Below are 27190 nucleotides of genomic sequence, written 5' to 3'. Positions count from 1 at the left end.
TTTCGATTATCGGGTAGAGGACTGATTATCCTTAACACAGAGTGTTGAATTAGCCTAGCTAGGATAGTCAGTACTTGATCTATGTTTCGTTTGATGACTAAGTTATTATACCGAGACCAATTGTCCTTATTTTTTTTATGTCGCTGGAAAAACGAATTACGCGTTTCCTACACGTGGAAGCGGGGGGGGGAGTTAATCTGGGACTCGCCGGTGCTCAAGACGCCGAATGCGCCACGGTACCTCGGAATACCCACTAGAAAACCAGCGGTACCCTTTTCGTCTCTTAGGCGGCCGCCACGGGATCGCTTTAAAAATGATACCGTGACGCCCTGGAGAACAATTGTCCTAGATCAATCATGTAATTGTTCATAGATGTTTCTTTGTCGAATTAATCTTATAATTTAATAAAGTAAGCCGATTTTTGTTCCAGTCATTATGGGACGATAGCTGCATATAAAAACCGGTTATGGTCTCCTTTAAAAGAGCTCCAGCTGTGATGTGCAGAAAATTAACGAGGATTCTTGATTGCGCTTTACTAAATTGTAATGATTTAACAAATAATTAATTTTAGAGAGCGGAAAAAAATTACTGGTCCGTTAGAGAACGGTACTACGGCTATAAGAAAAAATATAAAACGTAAATAATATTTCAAACATAAAAAATAAAGCCCAGCGCACTGACTGTCTTTGTTTTAATGCCTCTAAGAGTTCAAAGTCTATTAATAACATATTGCTAGTAATGAGCAATATTTTATTTAACGATGATTAAGTCAGTGGAATGAAATCACAAAATACACCAACTAAGGTTCCAAGATTTACATTCTACTAATGTATTGTTTAAATATCGTTTAAAAATATTTAAAACGTTTCATTAAACACATTCTCACAAGCATGAGCTATACTTATCCCCAGCACATGCAACATAATTAGTATTGACCAAAGTCACTTCCGGATTCCCCGACATATTATGTATGTCTTGACGCCTATTAGTTGTCGGCCATGTGTAAACTAGCTTTTACAGGTTTACAGAAGATTTTATTTATATCTCTATCGTTTTAAAAGACAACACAAACACATAATGTTCACACATATTCGTAATGTTTACGGTGTACTTACATGCAAACATACAAGTGGGAAGGCACACAGTCGTACATCAATACAGTATATTGATGCACACATCGCTACTATTTTATATTTTATTTATAATTAAACCTCATCGGTCCCGAGGCGTATAAATCGGCTTCTAAGGCTCTTGGGGTCCTGCTACCTGAAACGATAGATGTTCGAGTTAACCTGTCAAGAGATCATACGTAACAGCCCAGTGTACGGAACTACCTTAACTGTCTAATCGGTAATAAAGGCACTTGTGTTCATCTCCTGCGCAGGTCACTAAGAATAAACGTCGCGTGTGAAATTGGTCAGGAGGACATAATATGCACACACGTGTGATAATTTCACATCAACCAAAAATTAACTTAGTGGTAGGGCGTTGTGAAGCTACCTATTCGTCATAATTATGTTCTACCGCCTAACGGCAATTTTAATGATTGTTATGTTGCGGTAAAGGGTGAGTACCACTGTGGACCACCCGGCACAGGATACCTTAGTTCCCAAGATTGGTGGCGCATAGATGGAAAGTATGGTTAATATTTCTTATAAACCATGAGCGGTGGTGATATGGCCATCAGATGGCCCATTTGCCATCTATCTTCCTTATTTTTGTATATATATATTTAAATCATTTTGAATACTACATCAACACAAAGTATCATCATACACAACAGCCTGTAAATTTCCCACTGCTCGGCTAAGCCCTCCTCTCCCTTTGGGGAGAAAATTTGGAGCATATTCCACCACGCTGCTCCAATGCGGGTTGGTGGAATACACATGTGGCAGAATTAGCCACAAGCAGGTTTCCTCACGATGTTTTCACCTTCACCGCCGAGCTCGAGATGAATTATAAACACAAATTAAGCACATGAAAACTCAGTGGTACTTGCCTGGGTTTGAACTCGCAATCATCGGTTAAGATGCACGCGTTCTAATCACTGGGCCATCTCGGCTTGTATATCACACAAAGTATACTTTAAACTATTTTCGTAACCAAAGTCGACATGATCAAAAGTCGCGCTCTCCACACGTTGCATAATAAATATGGAATCAAAATATTTTCTTAGTAACGAAATACTTCCGGATTCCCCGCCACATGACTAATGGTCCGAGGCGCTCTGTAGTCTGAGAAAAGTTAAAAAAGTAATAGTTGCCTAACAAGTCATCGGTTAACAAATCGGCTCACACTACCAACATTTCATGCGTTCCTAGTACTTTTTAGTTTATTCATGGGATATTATTACTTGTAAAAAATGGCTTTAACTCGTAACTAAATATTATTTCTATTATTAAATATACCATAACATTATTTATGTAAGTACATTATTATTTTTGTATAATTATAAATAAATTGAATTTGTAAAATATAAAATAATTAATAACATAATTGGAATTTCAAAGAAGCAATGAATAGTTGTTATTTGATTTCTTTCCTAAGAATTTAATATTAAACAAAAAAAAATAACCTTCTTTATTTTATATAGTCTACTCTTAAAATAGCTATAAATGATTTCCTTCCTCCATTCAAGAGACGCATATTCATACAAAAATACAAGAAGAACACACTTGCTATTAAAAATAACCAACAGCCCGATATAATTCTAAAACAAAATAGTTTTGTAGAATATTTTAACTTATATTGAATACCTCCTCTTACCTTGAATATACGCCTCCAATTGGGAACTAAGATTTTATGTATCATGTACCCGTAGCTACATTAGCTCTTTCACGCTTCAAACCGGAACATATCGACACTAAGTATTTCTGCTTGGCGATAGAATATATGATGAATGGTACCACACCTACCCAGACGGTCACAAAAATCTACCTAGAATGTTGTGTGTACCATTGACTAAAATAGTTACAGGATAGGACAAATTGGCACACATTTGAGTCAACGAAGAAGTCGTGGTCGTAGAGTCCAATGAAAATTTGTATTGGCATATAAATACTATATTGTTATAAATTTAGCTACCTGGTAATAAAAAATATGCAGTCACATTAAAAATAACGTAAACCAAATTACAGAAAAAACTGCACGGACACGTCTGAGGAGAAATAAATGCAAAGAAAAATTAACACAAGGATACACGTTCAAAGTAGAGTATTGCCGTTAGACGGTTTTCAAGATTTCACGATAGTGTTTAGCGTCAAATTAGTTTTTGACGAGATAGCTTTAGAGCAATCGTTCGTTTACATTGTATCATACTTTCATCAATAAAAGAAATATCCGCATTATAGTTCGAAAACATTCCAACAAATGTTCCGTTAAAACGTCGTAAAGCGAGCTAGAATACATCCGACTGGCATACTTACTGACACAGTTGAATTCGTTCACTTGCTTGCGTTAATCAATCTCGATGAATTCCAAGAAGTGTTAAGTACTTAGAATATAAAATATAGAGGAAATGGCAAGCGAATCTGTACGTTTCAGCGGCGCATTGTCGACCAGTCTTTCAGTCGAAATAATTTGTTTAGTAGAAAACTCACGTGATAAAATAAAGTTGATTTCATAGTATTGAAATGTTTTTCAGAGGTATTTAGACATTGCTCTAACATGGCCATTCGTTATGGTCGATCGTTTTTAATAATGTACTATTTTTCTAAATTTAATTTACAACATCCACGGGCTTATAGTTGCCCATGCCTTATTACATTTTACTTTTATACATTCTGGCGTTTTATATTTTATATTTTTACTAAACATCAGCAGATCTTCGCTGGATTTCAAGCTTGTCGTCTTCTTGGAAGACGTGGCCCACACTGACTTTTTGTTATTTTAAAATAATACATACATAATCTATAATAAATAATAATATAATGTACAATTTATGGTGCCTTTAACTTTACATTTACTGGTTTAGACAAATTTATAAACAATTAATAATTATTAAAATTAATTCAATTAGTAAAAACGATCAAAGAAATGTAAACCTTATAAAATATTATATAACTTTAAATAACTATTATTATTTCAAGTTATATAATAATATAACAGTGGATTAAAATATTGTAATGGCTGCTGTACGATATAATTTCGATGTCATTTCTGATACTCTCTGTTCTGAGATCAAGTGCATAGACCTTTAACACAGTCACTTAGTTACGGTTACTTTGAGTCAATTGATTATTACATGTGGAATTTATGCAAATATCATTTGCAAATTTAAATCTTTATATAATAATGTAAATAAAAATAATATAACAATGTAAATTTTCAAGTATTTATTAGTTGGAGGATCATCATAATACAACTATATAATAATCATGTTACAACATTTCTAAATCATTTTTATAATCGGTCATCGAACTTATTGATTAAGTGATAAACACTAACAATAACACTAATTGATTCTATCACTGATAAGGATCTAATTCTGGCATAATATGTTAATACTACATTATAGAAAAAGTTTTAATATATACTTTATTCAACTAGGCTCTCGTAAGCACTTTTGAATTGTCAATTAACATCAGATTGGAATGTAGATTCTCATGAAGAACCGATTAGATACTCAACAGATTAATATTTATTACATAATAATATTTCATGTTCCATGAATGATATCAAACCATTTTTGACGACCTCCGTGGTCGAGTAGTGTATACACCGGTTTTCATGGGTACGCCGCTCCGAGGTCCCGGGTTCGATTCCCGGCCGAGTCGATGTAGAAAAAGTTCATTAGTTTTCTATGTTGTCTTGGGTCTGGGTGTTTGTGGTACCGTCGTTACTTCTGATTTCCATAACACAAGTGCTTTAGCTACTTACATTGGGATCAGAGTAATGCATGTGATGTTGTCCAATATTTATATTTAAAAATATATATATATATATATTTTACAGTGTCAATGCACCATCGATTGTGAGAACTAAGTTACGTCGATCCTGTTATTATTATTTTTTTTTTTAATATGGTCACTTATTTTGTTTTACATTTATGTTGATTATGTTTAACACTAACCAAAACTGTGGGATATTGACCCGGTTATACTGATTCATAATTTTCTCATATATGAGAATGAGATAGCGAGTACCTTTGGTTGCGTCAAATTAATTACATCTTTGCTTATAATTTCATTAAAATAAAATAATCAACATGTTAAAGCACTACGCGTGAAGCCAACAACGAAGTTTCTAGAATTATTATAATAATCTATTATGAAGTTGGAGATACCAACGCGAATATACAGATAAACTTAACCGTTTTTAGCATCAGTGCTTCATTTTTCTTAAGCTTTTAATGTCTTTAAAAACCTTAAATTAGTCGGACATTGGTCAAGTGTGGAATTAACGAAATTTCGTATTAAACTAATTTTTTTTAAATATTAAAGAGTCTAATATCGAATTTTCAACTCGTGATTTATCATCGCCGGTCAATGACCTTTCATTGAAATGAGAATAGATTGAAGCTTAATTTCGACTCAGTCTTATCGTAGACTGAACATCCTAAGATTTTTTTACTAACAAATGAACTGTATACAACTCAAGCTCTTGATAACTTAACGGTATTCGCCTGGCTTCAAGCCTGCTCGCTAAAATATTACATTTATTGTGGCAGAGAGGAAGGCAGACCCCTCATAATTGCTACTTTGACAGTCAGTGTTCTCTGTATCCAGTTGTTTATTATGGTCTTCTACGAAGGCATCCTGCATCTCTTCTTCTGAGTCGTGGTCACCATTGAATGCCATTACAAGCCATGCTCATTAGCACTTCTTGTTAACTCTACGAGCTACTTTTCAGGCACGTACTGATCCCCTGCCTATTAACGTACTCATAAACGACGAAGTATCAGTAACTAACTTTGTGAATATCCTACTTGGTTTTCTCTGCTTTATGCAAAAGAGCAGAAACTTATTTTTACACGCTATTACAATACTTGGTTACACTTGTGTGTGTGTTTCACTGACGAGCTCTATTATTTCTTTACAGTAGTAACAAGCTTTTATTTAACTTAAATAAATAGCCCACACATGCGGACAGGTCGTTTGTGGGTGGATTTAATTCAGTTCAAGCTTTTGCTTATAAATACCGTAATATGTTAGCGGATAATTGCTCGATAAATAAAAGCTTATTAATAATGTAATTTATATTAAATTATAAATATTAATAATAATTCTTTCTATCTAGTATTATTCGATTTTCAAAATTACAGGCGCGAAAAAAATTATCCAAAATATATAACAGTATCCTTGACCCGGATATAGAAGCGATTGCTCGTTAGATGGTCGCTTAGTTTCGGCAAACCACCTAGCTATGCGATAAGATTGTGATGGGCGCTTTTTCTATTCTAACGGTTCACATCTGTGATACGTATCAGTAAGAACAAAGCAATGAGATGTCATGTCCGATAGCACAGAGTAGGTGGCTTGTAGAGCGTGTACGTATGGTAATAACAATTAAAATATAGCAATTACTGTTGCTATATTTATCGAAAATACATCTAGTTTTTAAGTTACCTATAATTCGACTAGACAGTTCGTATAGTGACGTCATCTTAAACGTCATCAGAGGTCTGGTATTTTTAACATGTTTTTAGGATTGCTTCTCAGTACGTAAGTCTATAACCAAATAAATAATTAATTAATTCGTAAATATTGCAACCAGAATTAAGAATATTAAGACCTTTTTTTAATCTACGAGTTTTATCCTGTTGTAACTGAAGTCAACGAACTACGTCGAATTCATTACATTTAATAACACATCAACGAATTTTCTGTAACATTAAAATAATTCGTACGTTACTTTGGCTTTAAAAAAAAACCCTCTCTATCCAAACTCACTAGAACCAACGAATAAATTATATAATAGAATATTTTTTTGTATTTATAAAAAACAATTAAAACACAATCATTACATTCATGGAGAGTCGGATAAACTATATACACACCGGTAAAAGAAAAATGGTTATCATATCATTGCGACCATAATTAAAATATTAACCCCATCGTTCATTCACGTCATTATTACACAATTCATAACAAACTTATATTTCTAGAATTCACTTCATTGCACTGTTATCATTATCATTTTTCTGTATCTGTGCAGATATTATAGGCATGTAAATGAATACATTGTTCGGGCATTAAAATAAACTTAGCCTCTGTGCTTCGCTGACCTGTGCTTTATCTCGAAACAAGAGCGGATCCGGGTGGCAACTTGATCGCATATAATAGATATTTAGGGTTCAGCGCAATGAAATCTAAAGTTATTATGCCGACTAATATTTTTAAAGATCATATTAAATATATAAAATAAATAAATCAATATTTCGCTTTAGATTATATACTAACATTCATATTATGAAAGCGAAAGTTAGTTTGTATAAGTTTATAGTATTAGTAATTGTCAGAGTTGTAAAACAGGACAATATACAGGACGAATAAACGAAAACTTCAAGTTATCATTTTCATACAACATATATAAATGGAATTATTTTTCTTAAAAATAAAACTATTTAATATTTCTTCTACATTAACAACCGGTTGCATATTTCAATTTAATTTATCTTGTTAAAGATTTATAATTACTTGTAACAACAAGAGTTTAACTGGGTAAAGTATAATTTTAATTTAATAATCAACTTCAAATTAGAGCTCATTTAAAGTAAGCTTTTTTTATAACATAACGTAACAAAAAAATTATTAAATAAAATTATACCTCTCGCTCTTAGTCCTCTTTAATTGCCTTGTAGTAACATCAAACATATATAGACATTTATTTAATAAATCTGGATAGTACGCAGAGGCCCTTATCTCGAAACTACGAAGTTATATTTGAATAATTATCTGTGGGATTGTTTATTAACGGACGTTTCAGACTATATAACTTAACGCCAAGTCTTTAAAGAGAGGATCAGAAACCATTACTAATAAAAATATGGCAATCGCTATGAAACAAACTTCTATAAATTGTTTTAGTAGCATTGCTAGATCCACAGATTCAACGCGTTAAAGTTATATGCATAAAATTAATATACTATTAAGAATATAAATAAATATAAACTACAGAATCAGTCGAGACGTTTATATTGTACATAGTAACATACATATGAACCTAGTTATTATTCTTGCTCTGTTTGTGTATGTTAATTGAAATTCCTGGACTTTTTAAATTACACTGCCTCACTCACTTTTCAAACCGGAACACATCAAGAAAATATAGATGTCAATCGATAGAAAAAGTTATAGACACTGATATTAAATTATTATTTAAACAAAATAACGCTTTAAGCCCTTAAATCTCTACACGTTTCCATCGGAATTAGAAAATTAGTTCCACTAAATACGACACGAAAGGTTACATATCAAATATATTCACACGCAAACATACGGAACTAAACGCCTATAGAGAGACACATGCAATTGTAATTCTTTTTGTATCGCTCACATGACGAGCATCGGCCGTTTGTTTGTTTTTTCTTTTTTTCATCATAATCGATTGCCAAAATTAATTAGAATGCACGTTTTACATTCTTATCAACAAAAAAATATGATAACCTAGCGGTTACCAAACTCCGTCAGAGGAGCTGGGAATCGGTGTCATTGAGAATTTAGTATACCTAGATGTATGTAGGCATCTGCGTCAAAGTTACTATCGTGTTACTGAGAGAAACAAAAAACGGTATTAATAAAACTACGAGTATCTCATTTGAGCTAATTTTTCTGTAAAACTGGAGATTACTAACTAAAAAACTTGGTGGTATGGCTTTGTGCAAGCCCGTCTGGATAGGTACCACCCACTCATCAGATATTCTACCAAACAGCAGTACTCAGTATTGTTGTGTTCCGGGTGAGTGAGCCAGTGTAACTACAGGCACAAGGGACGGAACATCTTAGTTCCAAAGGTTGGTGGCACATTGGTGATGTAAGGAATGGTTAATATTTCTTACAACGCCATTGTCTATGGGCGGTGGTGACCACTTACCATCAGGTGGCTCATTTGCTCGTCCGCCTACAGATATCATAAAAAAAACTTCTCTATTTAATTGTCATTTTATCACTATCGAAATGATCTGATGAAAATAATCGTTGCCGTTTAGTTTTCCTATTGACACAAAATTGTTGTTAAATTAGTAGAATTGGCGCCAGGACTAAAATCAGGATTGAATCGCAATCTTTTTAAATTAGTACAATTAAACGTAATTATTTTCTAAATATTTTATTATATACCTAACCTATAGCCAATTGCATTAGCATTAGCAGCCTGTAAATTTCCCACTGCTGGGCTAAAAGCCTCCTCTCCCTTTGAGGAGAAGGTTTGGAGCATATTCCACCACGCTGCTCCAATGCGGGTTGGCGGAATACACATGTGGCAGAATTTCCTTGAAATTAGACACATGCAGGTTTCCTCATGATGTTTTCCTTCACCGCCGAGCACGAGATGAATTATAAACACAAATTAAGCACATGAAAATTCAGTAGTGCCTGCCTGGGTTTGAACTCGAAATCATCGGTTAAGATAGCCAATTGCAGTAGGACTAAAAACAGATAAACACTAAAACCGTTGTTAAATCTCGACCAGTATCTATTTCATAGGTCTTGAGTAACCTATGGTATTAATCATAGGTTCCTAAATAAAATGGGGTATTAAATATCGACGAAGTTTTTGTCAAAACTTTGGAAGTTAAATTGAAGTGGATCTTAGTGGTTAAATGGAAAGGGGTTGTATTATAAATTAAGATACATTAATCAAGTATTGTTGGTAGTCAAAACCCAAATATACTTTATGAAGCACCTTTGAATCGTCATTTTACAGAAATGTATTAAAGGTAGAGCTACCACCGAATCGGAAAATTGATTTTACCAAAGAGAGCTGACAAGAAACAGGATCAGAGTAATGTATGTGATGTTGTCCAATATTTATTTATTTATTTATTATTTACTATTATCAAATAGCATAGAATGTAAATAGAAGGATTTTTTATCTTCAATCTTTTCTATAAGGATATATTGTACTGGAGATCTTGGTGGGTACCATAATTTAATGAGTTATTTTCAGCGACAACAATGTAATTAACCATTTATTACTTATTAAATTTTTGATGGCGTATTTATGGTGACGGCTTACATTTCTTACTAGATCAATATCTTATAACTTGTGCGATGGCACCCACTTGTCATCCTGGTGGCCCAATGTCTTTTTGCGTGTAATGAATCAAAGAACCATCTCTGATGTTATAATACGTTAAAGACACACTTGATTATGTGAAAATAATAGTAACGCCTTTAGTAAAGGTTTTGAAAAGATAAAATAGTAATAATTATTAATATCACAAATATTGCAGATAGCTGAAAATAACCATTGCATAACAAGAAAACTATGTGATGCTGACTGGAAATAAAAGCATGATGTCATCCAGACCGATAACGGCCACGGCGGACAATCTCAGGGGAGACCAGCCAATCACACAGGACATATTATAATGCACAAGGGTGTCTACAAGCACAGGTGCACTCTCTATTCCCATACTCTCATAATTCGATGGGACGGCAAATCAGACACGATCGGAAAGAGTTCAGGCGCAGGACAGGCTTCATGTGCTTTCCGAGACACTGGACTGTGCTCACGACTCCGGGCTTACTAAGAATGAACCCAGGACCAAGAGATCTGAGGCCTTATATCTAGCTACGAGACTAACGATACAGTCAATATAGTTGATTAATAAAATCATGCAGAAACATCCCCCTACCAAGCTCAAAATAATAGGATCATACTCCGAAGATGGACACTATGTTTGTGAAGACTACAAGACTGAAAAAATAATATTTATATATTATAGTGAGAATTAGTGTGACTTTCCGAACGTCAAGCTGTCAGATGGCTTTTTTAATAAAATACTACTTTTTGGGTGAAGGCAGCATGTATTTTATTATTAATTATTATTATTTTATATTCTTGTAATAAATTTAATAAAAGTAATTTTGTTTTGTTAATAATATGTATATTTTGTCGTCTGTAAGTAATTTTATATAACTTGACTTATTTTTCCTATTTCTTCTGTCTCTCTGCTTGTTTTTTGATTTGTTCATTTAATTTACGGTGACTTTTTATCTCTTTCCGTGTATTATTCATTATTTGAAACTTGATTTGGTTTATGTATTTGTTGTATTAATTTATAAAATAATATAAAGAAATTATAACTAAATAAAATAATTATAAATGTATTTTCATTTATATTTGCTTTCTTGATTTAATTAATAAACTGTCATTTATTTGTCAATAGTGATAACGCATACTTAATTGCAATGTAAATTGTACAACTTCCTTCCCTCTAAAATTTAAATTAATTCAATTTATAAACCACAAAAAATATGTTACTTGTTAATGTAAAATTTTCACTTTTTTTGTTTACTGTAGAAATTATACTTTCCGTATCCGCTTTTTAGTGATTATATTATTTATGATTATAATATTTTGTAAATAAAAAAGATATTGATTTACAAGGTGAGTAATATAGTTTATAAGATATTTATTATAAAAAAATATATATGATATTTATTCGCATCTTCTCGCGCACACGAAAGCCGTCATTTTTGTCAAAGTAATGTTTTTATTCCGCACTAGCGACCCGCCCCGGCTTCGCACGGTTGCAATACTGATACTAAATTATACTACGGAATGTCTTACAACGTTCGCAGTTTTTAAGTCGTAAGACAATACAAACCGCTATGTCCCTGCGTTTTAAATCTGTAATATCTTCGAAAATATTCATTTAAATTACATACTGTAAAGGGCCATATTGATCTATATTAAATTCACAATGTATTTAAGGTACTTAATTGGATAAGGATTAATGCTGTATTGTTTAAAACCGCTTCGAATATAAGCCATTATTCCTCGTAAAAAGTAAAGGATAAATTTTTTTTGTTGTGGGCTATCCTTAAGAGATAGACATAAACCATCATGGACTTTTCTGAAGAACGTTTTAAGGTGTACAATAATGTAGTACATTATTTTGATCTATCTCGTAGGGTTCAGCCAGAGTTTGCAAAGTAAGCGCAAAAATTGTGTTTATTTACGACATAACTTCAGAAACCTCTAAAATTATCAGTGTTTCTCTACTATATTGTGCATGTATTATACATGTAAACCTTCCTCTTGAATCAATCTATCTATTAAAAAAAACCGCATCGAAATCCGTTGTGTAATTTTAAAGATCTAAGCAAACATAGGGACAGACAGCGATAAGCGACCTTGTTACTGTGTAATGATGGTGATAATTATTTTGTTAAGACGACACCGGTTTTGTCTAGAATTCTAGGATATTTAATAAAAAATATTTATTAAATACATTTGACGATACAAGAATTTAAAAAAAAAACTAATTTTAATTTACTTACTGGTAACATCATTTTATTATTACGTCATAAATTAAACATTTAAATTTTAAAAAGGAGCACAAATTTTAATTTATTAATTTTTTAAAATAGTTTATGATTTTTATTTTTCTAAAATGTATTTTTTCTTATTAAAAATTTGAAATTATGTTTAACTTATAATATGATTTTAAATTCAAATGTATATCGAGTTAAATTATTATTTTCTTCATGTATTTAGTTGCCAAGACGGCAACAAAAAAAAATTACTAAAATTAATATATTTTATATTAATATTTATTTCTTTAAAGATTTTATTGGTGTTTTATTAGATTAGGAGTATTTGCCTTTTTAAAACTGCTAAACAATTAATTAAACGACTCTTTAAAAAAAAAAGCTAGATTGGAGATATCCATGATATATGGGTTTATCCTGACATTGACATTTTTAATGACAATATACGTAATTTTAAGAAAAAAACAATAATGTATATAAATAATAATTCATAGCCATTCGGCCATTTCCATTATGACATTTTACAAATTCTAACAATGTATTTAAAAGCACAATCGTTTATTTGATTTAACTTATTTTTAATATTTGGCTGAAAAAAAAAACTGTATATATATTGTTAACGTTTTACTATTATTTTTATATTTAAAATAAAACAGAACACATATCATACAGTACTTTTATTTTTACAAATCACATTTAAACATTAATACATTTTAACTTAATAATACAATGAACATTATAATCAGTACAATAATCTTACCTTAAATTACTTTCGCCATTAAAGCCCCAAACGAACTGAGAGCTAATCTATTCACACAGTGCTTTTAAAAGCCGTAACCCTTCTTACATTTACAATTTATTTGTCTACCCGCCTTGCTGATTTTCTCACATTTTAATAAATATAGTCAAATCATGACCATATTTATGTACAACATATATTACTTATTTTTAAATAGCTTACAACTCGTCCATCCTGACAAACTTCTCACGTCCTCGTGAGCAAAATTATCAAATAATATATTTATTTTTTTTTTTTACATATTTAATTCCTTTTAGTTATCTTAATTAAAAAAAAAAAATTACTGTGAACATAGTTCGAAAATTAGAATCTAATTAATGAAATCAATTAAGTACAATTTAAATATATATATATAATATTGTTATTCATATTATTTAAACGTTCAAGTTTATAGTATACTAACCAAATCACATCTCATAAATTAATATATACATATATCAAATACATCTGATATCACATATCATGTTACATTACATCATTTTAAATCATAAATTGTATTTTACATCTATATCATATAACTCCTCATATATCTTATCGCTTCACATCACATATCATATCATATCGTATCATATCGTATCATATCCGTATCATATCATATCCATATCATATCCGTATCATATCCAAATCATATCCATATCATATCCATATCATATCCATATCATATCCATATCATATCGTATCATATCGTGTCATATGTCGTGTCATGTCATGTCGTATGGCGTCATGTCATCACGTCGTGTCATATCATGTTATATTATATCAAGTCATTTCATCATATCCCTTCGTATATTATATCCTTTCAAATTATATATTTATCATATTTCATATACCGTGAAATATAATATTCATTTGTTGTGTATTATTCAGAGTACAAATATAAATAATCTAAATACTCTTACTTCTCATTACTATTATAACTACTATCACTATCACTACTACTTTTTATATCATCATCGTTAGCACTTTTAAAACTTAGCCATGGATATATACGTTCTACTGGATATATACCTTCATAAACTGCTTTACCCTTTCGTTTAGTAATTGGAGTATCACCTATTAAATACCTATCATTTGGAAAAACTTTCAATATTCTGTAAGGACCAGAACACTTTGGTATTAATTTTTTACTTTTTCCGGGACAAGTAACAGATTTTTCAATTCTTACTAGTTCACCTACGTTAAATTTTCGTGGCTTAGATCTTGATTTGTCAAATAACTGCTTTTGTTTTTCCTGATTGTTAATTATACGTTTGTCTACTTCAGACCTAATTTTTATTAAATTTGTATTATCTTTATTCCTATCATTATCCAAAACCGACGTTAATTTACTATCTGACATCCCTGTTAATTTTACACCAAACAATACTTCTGCTGGAGAATAACCTATACTTTTATTAACAGTGTTATTAAGACCCCACTGTACGTCTAAAATTTTACTATCCCATAATGTTTCATCATGTCCATGATTCATAGCAGTTAAAGCGTCAAGTACGGTACGATTGTATCTTTCCACTTGCCCGTTGGCACGTGGCGTAGATACTGCATTCATAATATGTTGAATGCCCAATTCTGTCAAGAATTGTTTTACCTTTTTTCCCGTGAAACTTGAATATCTATCAGTTATCAATCTTTGAGGAACACCAAACGTTCTAAAGAACTCCTTAAAGACACTAATAGTAGTTTTTGCTTTTGTGTTTTTAACAGGTTTTAGAGATATATATTTGCTATACGCGTCAATGATTAGTAAAATGTATTTATTTTTATTCTTACTAACATTAAAAGGGCCTAAATGGTCAGCATGAACTGTGTGAAATGGCTTAGACACTTTTGGTATTGGATGAAGATACCCAGATTTTTTTTCCCGACGGTACTTTACTATGTGCACATTGCAAACATGATTGTACATATTTTTTAATAAATTTTCTCATTTTCGGAAACCAATAATTATTTTTTATTTTTGAAAAAGTTTTCTCATACGAAAAATGTCCAAGTAAACAAAACTGTAGGTAAACCTTCATACCATTTTTTTGCTACACCACTTAGCTTAGGTAACGCATAATGTATAATCTGTCTATCACTCCATCCATACAAAATAGCACACTCATTAACCTTAGTTAACCAATTACTTATTGTCTGATTTTTTTGAGAGGGATCGAACTCTGGGACAACATTTGAATTCGCAAAGTGCTCTTTACTGTGACTGCCATTTATACTCTGAATAATATCAGTAAATTTCGAAATTAACTCACTGTGTATATCAGCTGTATCCATGTACCCTCCACGAGTGCGAGATCGATTTCGTGTTGCTGGTCTCGAAGTATGATGCCGCTCCCTGCTGACATTACGCGTTCTATGACCGCTACAACGGCCCCGGCTACAACTGCGACTTCGACTTCGACTTCGAGGTTCGATTTCTCTTGCTTGTCGACTACGACGCGGCGGCGTGCAAACAACTCTGCCACAGGCCTCCTTGCTTCGATGTCGCTTGGCAATGTTTAACACTGGAGATCTTGACTGACGAATTTGTTCCATTGGGTCATTCATTATTCTTGCTGCAACATATTTAAAAAAAAATCGGACATAATTTGTTACATACTAACACAAAAAAAACTTTCTACCTATTTTGAGCGTGAAGAGTTATCCCGCTTCTGAATTTGTTAACGTTTTACTATTATTTTTATATTTAAAATAAAACAGAACACATATCATACAGTACTTTTATTTTTACAAATCACATTTAAACATTAATACATTTTAACTTAATAATACAATGAACATTATAATCAGTACAATAATCTTACCTTAAATTACTTTCGCCATTAAAGCCCCAAACGAACTGAGAGCTAATCTATTCACACAGTGCTTTTAAAAGCCGTAACCCTTCTTACATTTACAATTTATTTGTCTACCCGCCTTGCTGATTTTCTCACATTTTAATAAATATAGTCAAATCATGACCATATTTATGTACAACATATATTACTTATTTTTAAATAGCTTACAATATTTAATTTTAATTTAATTTTTTTTTAATTTTATAATTTTTTATTTTATCAATTAACTTTTTATAATTTTTACAATGTTGACTTCTATTTCAATTTTCAAGTAATTTTAGAACACCTGTAAAAATGTAGGCAATTACCCAATTACTTATGATGACTTTTGGTCTACTGTGTATTTTTATTGTACTACTTGTTTGTGTTGTCAAATAAATAAATGAATAAATATTGTGAAAGTCGTTTATAGATTGTTGACAGTTAGATCGTAGAGATCTGCTTGATCATTTGAACGGATGTGTGACATTGGCCTAAACCTTAACCAAAACATAGCCGCAACACATATTCATCAGCTGTCGGCGAAAACAAACACCGGACCGCGAAGCGAAACAATCCCACGCCAATAAAACTCGACTAATATAATAACATATTTCCCATACAATAATTATTCAATTTCATTCGTCTAGCGGACGGTTTTATGCAGGTGTCAAAATTGCATTATTATTTGATTTATTCAAACAGATTAAAAATATTCTTTACCTTATAACAAATATCCCCTTTTGCGTAATACGTACGTAATTAGTACGATTAAATACGATACAAATAATAATAAAAAAATCAGAACATATAAAGAAAAAAAATTGAACTAATACGTATTAAAAAGAGATTTAAGCAATCTCCATGAGCACAAATCCAGATGTGTTCGAAATATAAATATGATTTTTAAATTTATAATTCAATTTCCTTATTTCAAAATCAGACCACGTTCGATTTCCAAATGTAAGTTCGAACAATAAGTCCGAAATATAATAATAAATTTTAAAATAAAGACATGTTTGAGAGACATAAAAACGAATGCGCGTCGAATGCATAACGCCGTCCTATTGACAGGTTGCGCTGACGTAACCATCAGTCGAAGCAATGCCAAGGCCCGTGTCGTTGACCGGCTCGCCGGCTTCTCAGTTAATTAGTAACCCTATATACATACGGACAATTGTAGACATTTCGTGTGATGAGATTACGAGACGAAGTGACACTTCGGTTGATTTATCGTAACTAAAAACAAAACTGCGAACTTTTTATTTTTTTTATACAACGCAAAAATTTGGACTTGGCTGTTATTTGGTCTGCCAACATTATCAACTTTCCATTGAGAAAATCAATCTAATTATTCTGCATTAGCTTAGACATATGTAGATACATACAGAGGTGCGTAATAAAATACGTAACCAATTTTCATTTAACGTGACGTCATAAATTGATTCACAACTCAGCTTTGAGGCTATAGTAGAGGAAGGACCATCAATTAGGTTTTAAACAGCACTTTTGAATCGTAATTTTAATCGTATTTAGTTAAGTTTAGTAAAGAAAATTATAACAACTACAACATTACCTGTTCAGAATGTAGATTCCACTGAGAAAAACGGTTGCGAAATTCAACACAGATAATTAATATTCTATAATAATTCCATGTAACATACGACTTTTAGATCGCGACTGGCTTGACAAGCAATTACGTTCTATTATTGAAAAAAAAAAAACGTATGAAATATTTTAAAATGTAAATTATATTAAATACCACTCTACTTATACACTATAATAATCTGTATAAACACTCGGACATCGCAACTCTTTCCAAATTAATATATTTGTTGAATACAATAAAAAGGCGCCACATCACTCATAAACACCTTACATAAAAGTGCATGAATATTCTACACACTATGAATAAGATTTCCTAGCACGTCATATTTAATATTAACTAAAATTTATCGTGAATAAACTATTACGTGAAATAATTATGAAATGTAACCAATGAAACACTTGTTAAAAAATAAATATTTATCAATTTAAGACTTAGATATATCACACAGACCGAATCTTCAGCTTAAATCTAAAAATAAAGCCTGCGACCACCCAGAGAATAGTTACCGAAGATTCGTGTAACGGTCCGACGTTCGCTGACCGCGTGGCCACCGTCGTGTTAATCCGTCTTAATCAGTCTCTGCCGGCGAACGTTTACCTTCAGCTCATTTATTATGCAATTATATGCGTACTCCATACCCACAGGCGTCCGACTCCGGCGCAAGTCTCCAAATCTCCAACTTTACATAGATAACTATCGGGTCTCGGCTTAACGTTTATTGAAAATACTTAAAACAATTTTGTTAGATTAATGTTAGCTTAAACTTTAAGATTGTTTCTAAGTGAGATCTAGGTCTCTTTAAAGGTCAATGTCCGACTGTAGGCCATTGATATATTAGCGAAACGATGTGTACTCTTGGATAAATTGATAAATTTAGATGAGATTCATCAGAAGCGGTATACTAACGGGAGGCAAGTGAAGGTGCTGTGTGCCTATATATGCTATGGCCCTTCTAGAGCATAGCCTAGCGTTCATGAGTTGACATCAGATTGCATTAGAAGTTACAAACACTTGATACACTAATACAACATTTCTGAGATAAAAGTAAAAAATTGACATTTTATTAACCGATCCCAAGGATTTGAACCCAGTACCATTGGAACTGCTAAAGGTTAGCCATTGGAGCAACGAGAATCAACACGATTTTAGACTTATATAAATAAAAATTATTAATGAACTCCATTACGTACTAAGATTTTTCAAATCAATGTTGTTTACACCTTTAAAGACGTATCACTTTGTATGTTACCCAAGTCAGATATTAATTTTAAGTGCTTAGTGATAAGTAGATGGTGTAACTTTTCCAATAAATAAATAAATAAAATAATATTATGTCGATTATATATAAATTTAAAAAATAATTAAACGTTACAAAATGATAAATTATTACATTAAAATTAAGCAAATTATATTAAAGTTGTACATAATTTGTTGTTCGTTAGAATTCTTAGCGAAACTTCTCCCTATTCGATGTCGGTAAAAACTTTCCTTAATCTGCGCTGCACAGATGATACAACGCAAAATTAATATCGTACAGTTCGGAGAGCATAGACTATCAAAACAATAGACAATACATTTGATTTTAACGTTAAGAATTTAAATTAATCAAATGTTATTTTACATATATATATACGTAAGCCGTAACGACTTATGTTGGATTGTCTTTGGTAACGTAGACGCAGTCCTTTGTCTGTTGCTTTGAAAAAAAATGTACATATATGTCAGGGTAGATAATAAGTTATTAAGATATAAGCAGAGTAACGTTTAAATCCAAAGAATTCTAGAATTTTCCGCGTCAAGCAAGAGCAACCTTTATTATTTACAATACAATTATTTTCTTCCGTTTCTTACGACATAATCTAGATTCTCATAGACTAAATTTCGAATACCTAATTAGTTAAAAGTGAAGTAAAAGTAAAATTGAATCTATTTTCAAAAATTTTCAAAGATTTCGTATTATACTTTAAATTTTTAATCTAAGTAATCTCTGATAATATTTGCAGTGTTTTAAGGTTTGGCATAGACTTATGCATTTAATTATAACCCTTACTCCTCTCGGGATAGGAATTAACTTTCTGTGACGACCAGTTAGTGCGGGACCCCATTGTCGAATTATTGCTTTTACTGAACCTGTTCTCAGCTGTCTATCTCTCGTACATCGATATTCAACATCTGTTTGCTTTAAATAACATTTAATTTAATACTCTTTTATAATTTCCATGTGTTAAAATCGAAATTCGATAAAAACCCATTCAAAATTGGTATGTTTAATTATGTTTTATGATTTAGCAATTCATTAATTATACCAGATCTATAAATGTTGCAAAAACACTTTAATACTAATGACTATGGTCAGTGAGCTCACCAGGCAGACGGGCAAATTTATCCATAAAATAAATTGATATAGACATATTTTTTTTTTAATTTTTGATACACATGATTCTGCTTACAAAAGGGCGATGAAATGTAACAAATTAAATAAACCTACTTCAATCCGCTTTAATTTATAAGCCTATTATATCAACCGTTTCTCTTCTTCGAAATATTGCCAAAAAAATAAGTTTTTTTTTTTAAATCAAGAACTCGTATATACAGTTAAAACACTTTCAAAAGCAATATCAGCAGCCTCTACACACTCAATTGTAAATTTTTAATTGCAAAATCCTTAAACCAAAAAATGACAAAGAATATTGTACCCGAGGCTATAAAACTAACAACTTTATATATGGCAACACACCTTGTGAATGGAACGATCGCCTCCAGGCATTATCAAATGAAAAACTATAACTGGAATAACAAAAAAAAAAATAAGCCGCTTTATATTTCGCTGGTTCATTTCAGGTTAGAGGTATTTCCTTCCGAAGTACAATCGAATAAAGAGTCAGGCTTTAACTATGAATATCAATGCGATGTTTCATATTAATAAAATAAAAAAAATCCACGACATCAAAACGCTACCTTATAACAATGTTCTCTAGGCACAGTGACACAATAGCCAAGAGTTCGAAGTATTTATTACACTAAATGACATCATTCAACGGATGTCGTTCAATTCGGAGCGACAGGAAGCCAATCGCCTCCTCATTCAACCAGCGTACATACTGCCCTTCACCTCACAAAGTCCGAGTGCTACGACCCTAAATCTTAAATTTGCATTGCTTTAAAGCTCCCGAGTCCTGTCTCAAAGGATGTGCCGTATGAATGCAACTTTGATGCGACTCGTGCGAATTTCGAATGCAAGGGGATATATTTTTTTTTTTTGTTGTCGATATATTTACGATTTACGTCCGATGCAAAAATTTATGGACTATTAATTAAAACAATATACATACAGCAAGTTGGAAACACATTAAGTTATAAAATCTAATAATATTACGCTGAGACCGTTACGTTGCGATTTAATTAATACAAATCGAAATTTTACTCATTCACTCTCACGGTTCGACGCTTCAAACTGCAAAACACAAATAATACACAGCATAGTTCTTATTGATATTGGCATAAGTGTTGCTATTTAAAATCTCTTAACGAGATCTCTCGCTTCTTCAGTTAAAAGCTTGTCGGCTAAATAATAATTACTATAACACCGGCATGTTCTCTCAGATGTGAACTCATTGATTTAGCTAACCTCAAACTACCGTTGAATTTATACACTGTCGGCATTTCACTGTAAGGCTAACAACACACTATAATAAAAATAATAAATATACATATGTATGTTATGAAATAATTGAATAGAATTTTATGGGTAATTTCGTTTCATCTCAGATAGCATAAAAACTTATCAACAAGTGTGATTGCGGTCGAGCGCAGGCTCCAACTCTAAATTAAAAATAAAACTGCGAGTTTCAAATTTCATAGAACAATTTAAAAAAGGAATTAGAATGTAACAATAAAATAACTATGATTATTAAATATTAAAAAAATGCAAACCGGTCAACCGTGTAATAAGACAATTTTCAAATTTCGAACACTCGATTCACGACATTGTCACTCCCGTCAATTGCATCAATGTAAACAGGTCTTTATCATTACAAAGATGAACCATTACATTATAATCATAGAGCGGTTAACAATCCACGAACGCCTTGTTAGAACCTATTGACTGTATGAACACATCTTTATTGGAGTTTTTTTTTTTGCTGAACTTGTTGACCTTAGTTAAGGAAAATGTACAATTTCAAGTAGACTCTCTTTTATTGATCACGATTAGCGCGTCTTCGTCTGTATTAAATTTATAACTATTCTCAGGAAATACTTTTATTTCTTACTATAAAAAAAATCAAAATAAATGTTGATATAGAATATAAAACACTGTGATAAATTTTATTAAAGCCAGTTGTTTCTTAACGAGAACGTAGTCAAAAAATTTAATCCTTCGCTTCGAATAAAAAACAAAAAAAAAACTACCAATTCTAGATTTAAGTTTAGAACACAATAGATAATTAAAAACACTTGAATATAATGCGTGTATTAACGGTAATTTATCTAATCTTATAAATATTTCAAGTTGAAAACAACCCATTCGAATGTTAATAGAAACCGGAGTTACTACTGAAACCACTTTTGTTTTCAGTGGCCCAGTTGATACTTATGCTAATATGTAACATACAAATTTATTAGCTTGTTCCGGTTGAAATAAACAGTCTGTCTTGAGAGACGAGATGGCGCCCGAGAAGATCTAGAAGTGTATTTTGCAAATGAAATGTAATAGTTAATCGGTTCGGGATTGGTGCTATCTTGTCTGGGTAGATACCACTCATCATATATTCTACCACCAAACAAAAATACTTTGTATTGTTGTGTTCCGGTTTGGGTAAGTGAGCCAGTATAATTGCAGGCTCAAGGGATAGAACATCTTAGCTCCCGAGGTAGGATATGCATTGGTTTGATGTAAGGAATGGTTGATATTTCTTGCAGCGCCAATTCCTGGGGACGATGGTGACCATTTGCTCGTCCGCCTAACTATTATATAAAACGTAAAAATAAATTGCATTTTTTTTAAATGTGCAAAACTAAATACATATCCATTAATATGGAACAAAGTTTTGTAGCGCGTAAGGTTGCTTGCCCTCAAATTTCATTAACTAGCTTGACCTTCCAATACAGTATCACGCGCAATAATTCGTAATTATTCAGAAATTAACAGTTTATATTACGTATTTAATGAATAACAGGAAAGCAGGTGGAGAGACTGTCCCATAGTTGTAACTGGTCACCTTCTGTAGATCCGTTATCATCTTAGAAGGCATCACCATAAAAACAAATCATAAAATACATATTTCTCCATGATTGGAACTCAGAAATATAAAACACTGGTTGGTGTTGATGCTTGGTGAATATTGTAGAACAACATTAGTTGCTGTTCAATGGGTACTTCGTTATGCTGCTTCGGATTGAATGATGAAAGAGCCAGTATCATTACAGGCATATTACATACTTGGATCTCAATGTAGGCAATAAATTAGAACCATTTTTAGTGTTCCGTACCAATACGGTAAAACGGAACCCTATTATTAAGACTCCGCTGACCGTTCGTAACAAACAGTGATAGACAGTTCAAATTTTCACAGATGATATATTTCTGTTGACGCTATAACAACTAAAAACAGTATTAAATATACAAGCCCATACAACAAACGTGATTTCTTTGAAATGTTCACAGAATATTTAGTTACATATTAATTTTAAAATAAAATAAAACAAATATTTAGGTAAGGTTCCTATAAAACAGACAGTTTTTTTTCCGTTTTTATAGATTCGTGTAAGTCCGACTCGCACTTGATTTCGATAAATTTTTATTTTGAACATTAAAAAAAAAAACTTTTAACATACGACCATTGTTATTCGCTTAAATATTTATTATCTTACAATCATTAAATATTGATTAAATATATATAAGAGCCGAGATGGCCCAGTGGTTAGAACGCGTACATCTTAACCGATGATTTCGGGTTCAAGCCCGGGCAGGCACCACTGAATTTTCATGTGCTTAATTTGTGTTTATAATTCATCTCGTGCCCGGCAGTGAAGGAAAACATCGTGAGGAAACCTGCATGTGTCTAATTTCAACGAAATTGTGCCACATTTGTATTCCACCAACTCGCATTGGAGCAGCGTGTTGGAATATGCTTCAAAACCTTCTCCTCAAAGGGAGAGGAGGTCTTAGCCCAGCAGTGAGAAATTTACACATATATAGTTTTTTTTAAATAGTCTAGCAGTTTCAATATAACATGATACGTCTTTGCTTACCCGATCATCGTTGCTACAAGTTATAATACCTGCGTTATTAATACGGCTTCTTTTCGTAAGTAGCGGTTATGTTAATGAAAATCCAATTTGATTGTTTTGCGGTTACCGATTATTATTTGAACACCGTATTTATATATTACATTTGCAATAACAGGTTCAAGCTATGTTACATACAAATTTCGTACATATATTGTATTTTATTTGATTCACTGAAGACATAAGTCATAACCCTAGAAGTATAAATAGACTAGAAGTAAAAAAATCTTGGACCGAAGACCACTAGACTACTGCCAGACATTTTCACAATATGGACAGGACATATAACTAAATGTCCTGTATATTAGACAACTGTAACCCGAACCTTCAGTGCAACGACGCAGGTTACCTATTTGACAAATCTTTTTAAAAATGATTTAATTATATCAAAAAATTCATCAAATATATTTTGCAATAAATATCTATTTAGTATATAATAGTGTAACTCAAAAATATAGACGTTTAACTCTACGTTTCTTTGAACTTTTATAGTGAAACTGTCGACCAGTTCCGGCTTCACATGGGCTCAATAACATAAAACTTTCATATTGAAGAAAAAACATAAAATGAAAATGTTTTCTGTTGTTATTTCCGGTTTGAAAAGAAATTTTGAAATTCTCATCTTTTCAGTACTACAATATATGCATTATACATATGAAAACCGCATTAAAATCCGTTGCAGACAGACGGCGGGAAGCGACTTTGTTTTAAACTACGTAGAGATGAATCATATTGGTTACTTGTTAATTAAAAGAGAGTCTTGAATTCTTCGTATAAATAAATTAATGTCAATGGTATAAATAAAATTACATAATTAAAAATCATGAAATTACGCATATTAATCATATTGTTCGCGTCAAATTGCTGTTACATTTCCATTAGAGTAGTCGTTACAGCACAATGGCATAATTACAAATGTCCGACGATAGTTAACGACACTAAACAAGCAATTTAAGTACGTGCCAGAGGAGTCACAACTAAACAGCCCTATAAATGGCGTTCGCCAAAACCATATTAATCGGTACGTCTGTTAAGTCGCAATCAAGCCTAATTCACAGACACCGATCGTGATCAACGGATGCCTTTTACGATCAGATTTTCCACAAATATAACCTGTAGTACCGTGTTGGCTAAAGATCGAGGTGGTACTCCCGATGTATTTTAAACTCTATATCTATGCGGCGAGAGTTAAGGTTAGCTACGTGGTCATGCGTACAGGGTTTTGACCCCACGCTCGGATTGGCATTCGTTTTAATTTGAACAATCTCAGCACCTGGCCAAATAGCATGACTAGTCCTTTTTAAATGAATCATTAAACCATTAATGTGTTTGACGACGCGTGATGCGACGTAAGCGTTACATGCTTCAAAATTTTGATACATATTCTCGAACAAATAACTTGCTATCATCAGAAGCCGAAGAAGCAGAAGAAGAATTATTTTTCAACAGACTAAATTGTTCCGAGAATGCTGGTCCAAGTTCCTTAAGAAGAACATTCGAATGTTGCGTGTGAAATTTGCAGGTAGCTTGACATCAATTAGGATTCGGCGTGTGGAACTGCGTCAGCTTTTAATGGAACCGTCTCCAAACTAGACGCGACGCATACTAAGTCGGATTCAAATTCATTCACCACATTTCATTGACAAGGCGTCTGATTTAAGCAAGAAATAAACGAATGTCGAATATGTAATGATAGACAAGTGTTTTAATAGACAGAATTTCTGTGAATTATTAAAGTGATCAAAACCTTAGTGGTTTAACATACTATGTAGTACGAAATAATAGATATAATGGTAAAATATTATTGAAAAACTTCAAAAATTTGGTAAAAGTTTTTGAAATTCCATGTTTAATAAGCAACAATTTAATTTTACTCTGAAATTAAAAATAAATACGTTAAAAATTCAAGTAAGAATCGGCAGTTATTTAATATTCGAACTTTTGTTTACATTGATTTTAATCTTAATATGATCCAAAATATTTGAAGAACTCTGTTAGGCAGTACATTTTTCACCAGATCGAGATCACGTCCGTTTTGGAGTTTGCGGTGATGTTTTACACCGAACGTGAATGTTTCAGTAAACTTCACGCTAAATACTTAGTGAGGCCGAACTTATGTTACATGTCGTTTCGCTCGTCGTACGTATAAAAAGCAGGCACTAATAAATAAAAACCGACCACTAAAAATGTTTGGCCTTCAACGCATGCAGATCATTCACCTGGCTATCTCAAATGAATCTAACCACATTACTAGCTAGATTATCATTACAACGTCTGTCTGTACACAATTATTCATTCGGTCTCAAATCGATCCGGTTCTTGTTTTACATTACTTGAATATATTTTTGATGGCTTCATATCGAAACGCAGCAGAGCGGACGAAATTGAATGAGCAAAAACTTAAATTGCGCTAATTAGCATTCCCACTAAAAGAATTAGACTAATTCTTAATTGCTCATATATAGTATATCTAAAGTGATTAAAAACTCGTAAGTTATTTTTCATTCATATGTTATACTATGCTTATGATAATGTTGATAAGAATTACAGTAACTGTATAAACTTAAATAAAACCGCGACGAATTAACACTCATTTAACAATTACCGAAGAAATATTAAATATAAATACCGAAGAAAAAAATCTTTTGAATCTAACTTAAACCATTAAAACGAAACCGTAAGACAATATAATATTACGCGAAGTCGGACGCGTGACTATTGCCAAATGGATGAGAGTAGTTCTAGGAAGTACTATGGCGCATCGTGTTTTCCATCAACCGACACCGTGTTCTCGATAGGTACTACGTTACGGCGAACGGAGTGATACACGATGACGTCCTCGCAGGCATCGAGTCTGTTTTATTTTGCAAAAATTATACAATAAAAATTTACATAAGCGTACAAATTTCTGTTGCATATCTTTTAGATGTTAGACTTTTTACGCATTTATTCAGCTATGATTGTTTTAATCAAACGATATCTCAAAAATTCGCGAACAACATTGAAGTAAATAATGAGATAATTCTAAAACAGCAACGATTGCTATTCAGGGCTATAAACGATCGGTCCTTTGTGTCAGCAGACAGCGAATTCAATTTCTATGAACGATAAATGTTTATATCGGCTATAAAGATATCAGTTGCGGTCTAGATACTTCGCGTAGGTTTTACAATTCAGTCAGTCTTCGTCAGAATTTATTGATGGAATGATAATTAAAGAAATCAGTTAGAGTAAAAGATTT

The 27190-nt window shown here is 32.1% G+C and overlaps 1 protein-coding gene across 2 annotated transcripts in view; it reads right to left on the bottom strand.

Annotated features, from left to right (window-relative positions):
* The window catches only part of LOC113395765 (tRNA dimethylallyltransferase), a 249494-nt gene that overhangs the window by 190134 nt on the left and 32170 nt on the right, over positions 1-27190 (bottom strand). Inside the window, exon 1 of one of the 2 annotated variants that reach the window (XM_064217279.1) lies at positions 20399-20445. The exons of the other annotated variant lie outside the window; for it this stretch is intronic. Coding sequence (XP_064073349.1) covers positions 20399-20428 — 30 coding nt within the window. The 5' untranslated portion in view covers positions 20429-20445. Of the gene's footprint in view, positions 1-20398; positions 20446-27190 lie in introns of those variants that run through there. 2 annotated transcript variants of the gene reach the window in all.

This window comes from Vanessa tameamea, chromosome 16, assembly GCF_037043105.1.
Source record: "Vanessa tameamea isolate UH-Manoa-2023 chromosome 16, ilVanTame1 primary haplotype, whole genome shotgun sequence".
NCBI classification, from domain to species: domain Eukaryota; kingdom Metazoa; phylum Arthropoda; class Insecta; order Lepidoptera; family Nymphalidae; genus Vanessa; species Vanessa tameamea.
This window is presented reverse-complemented; position numbering and strand designations above follow the sequence as displayed.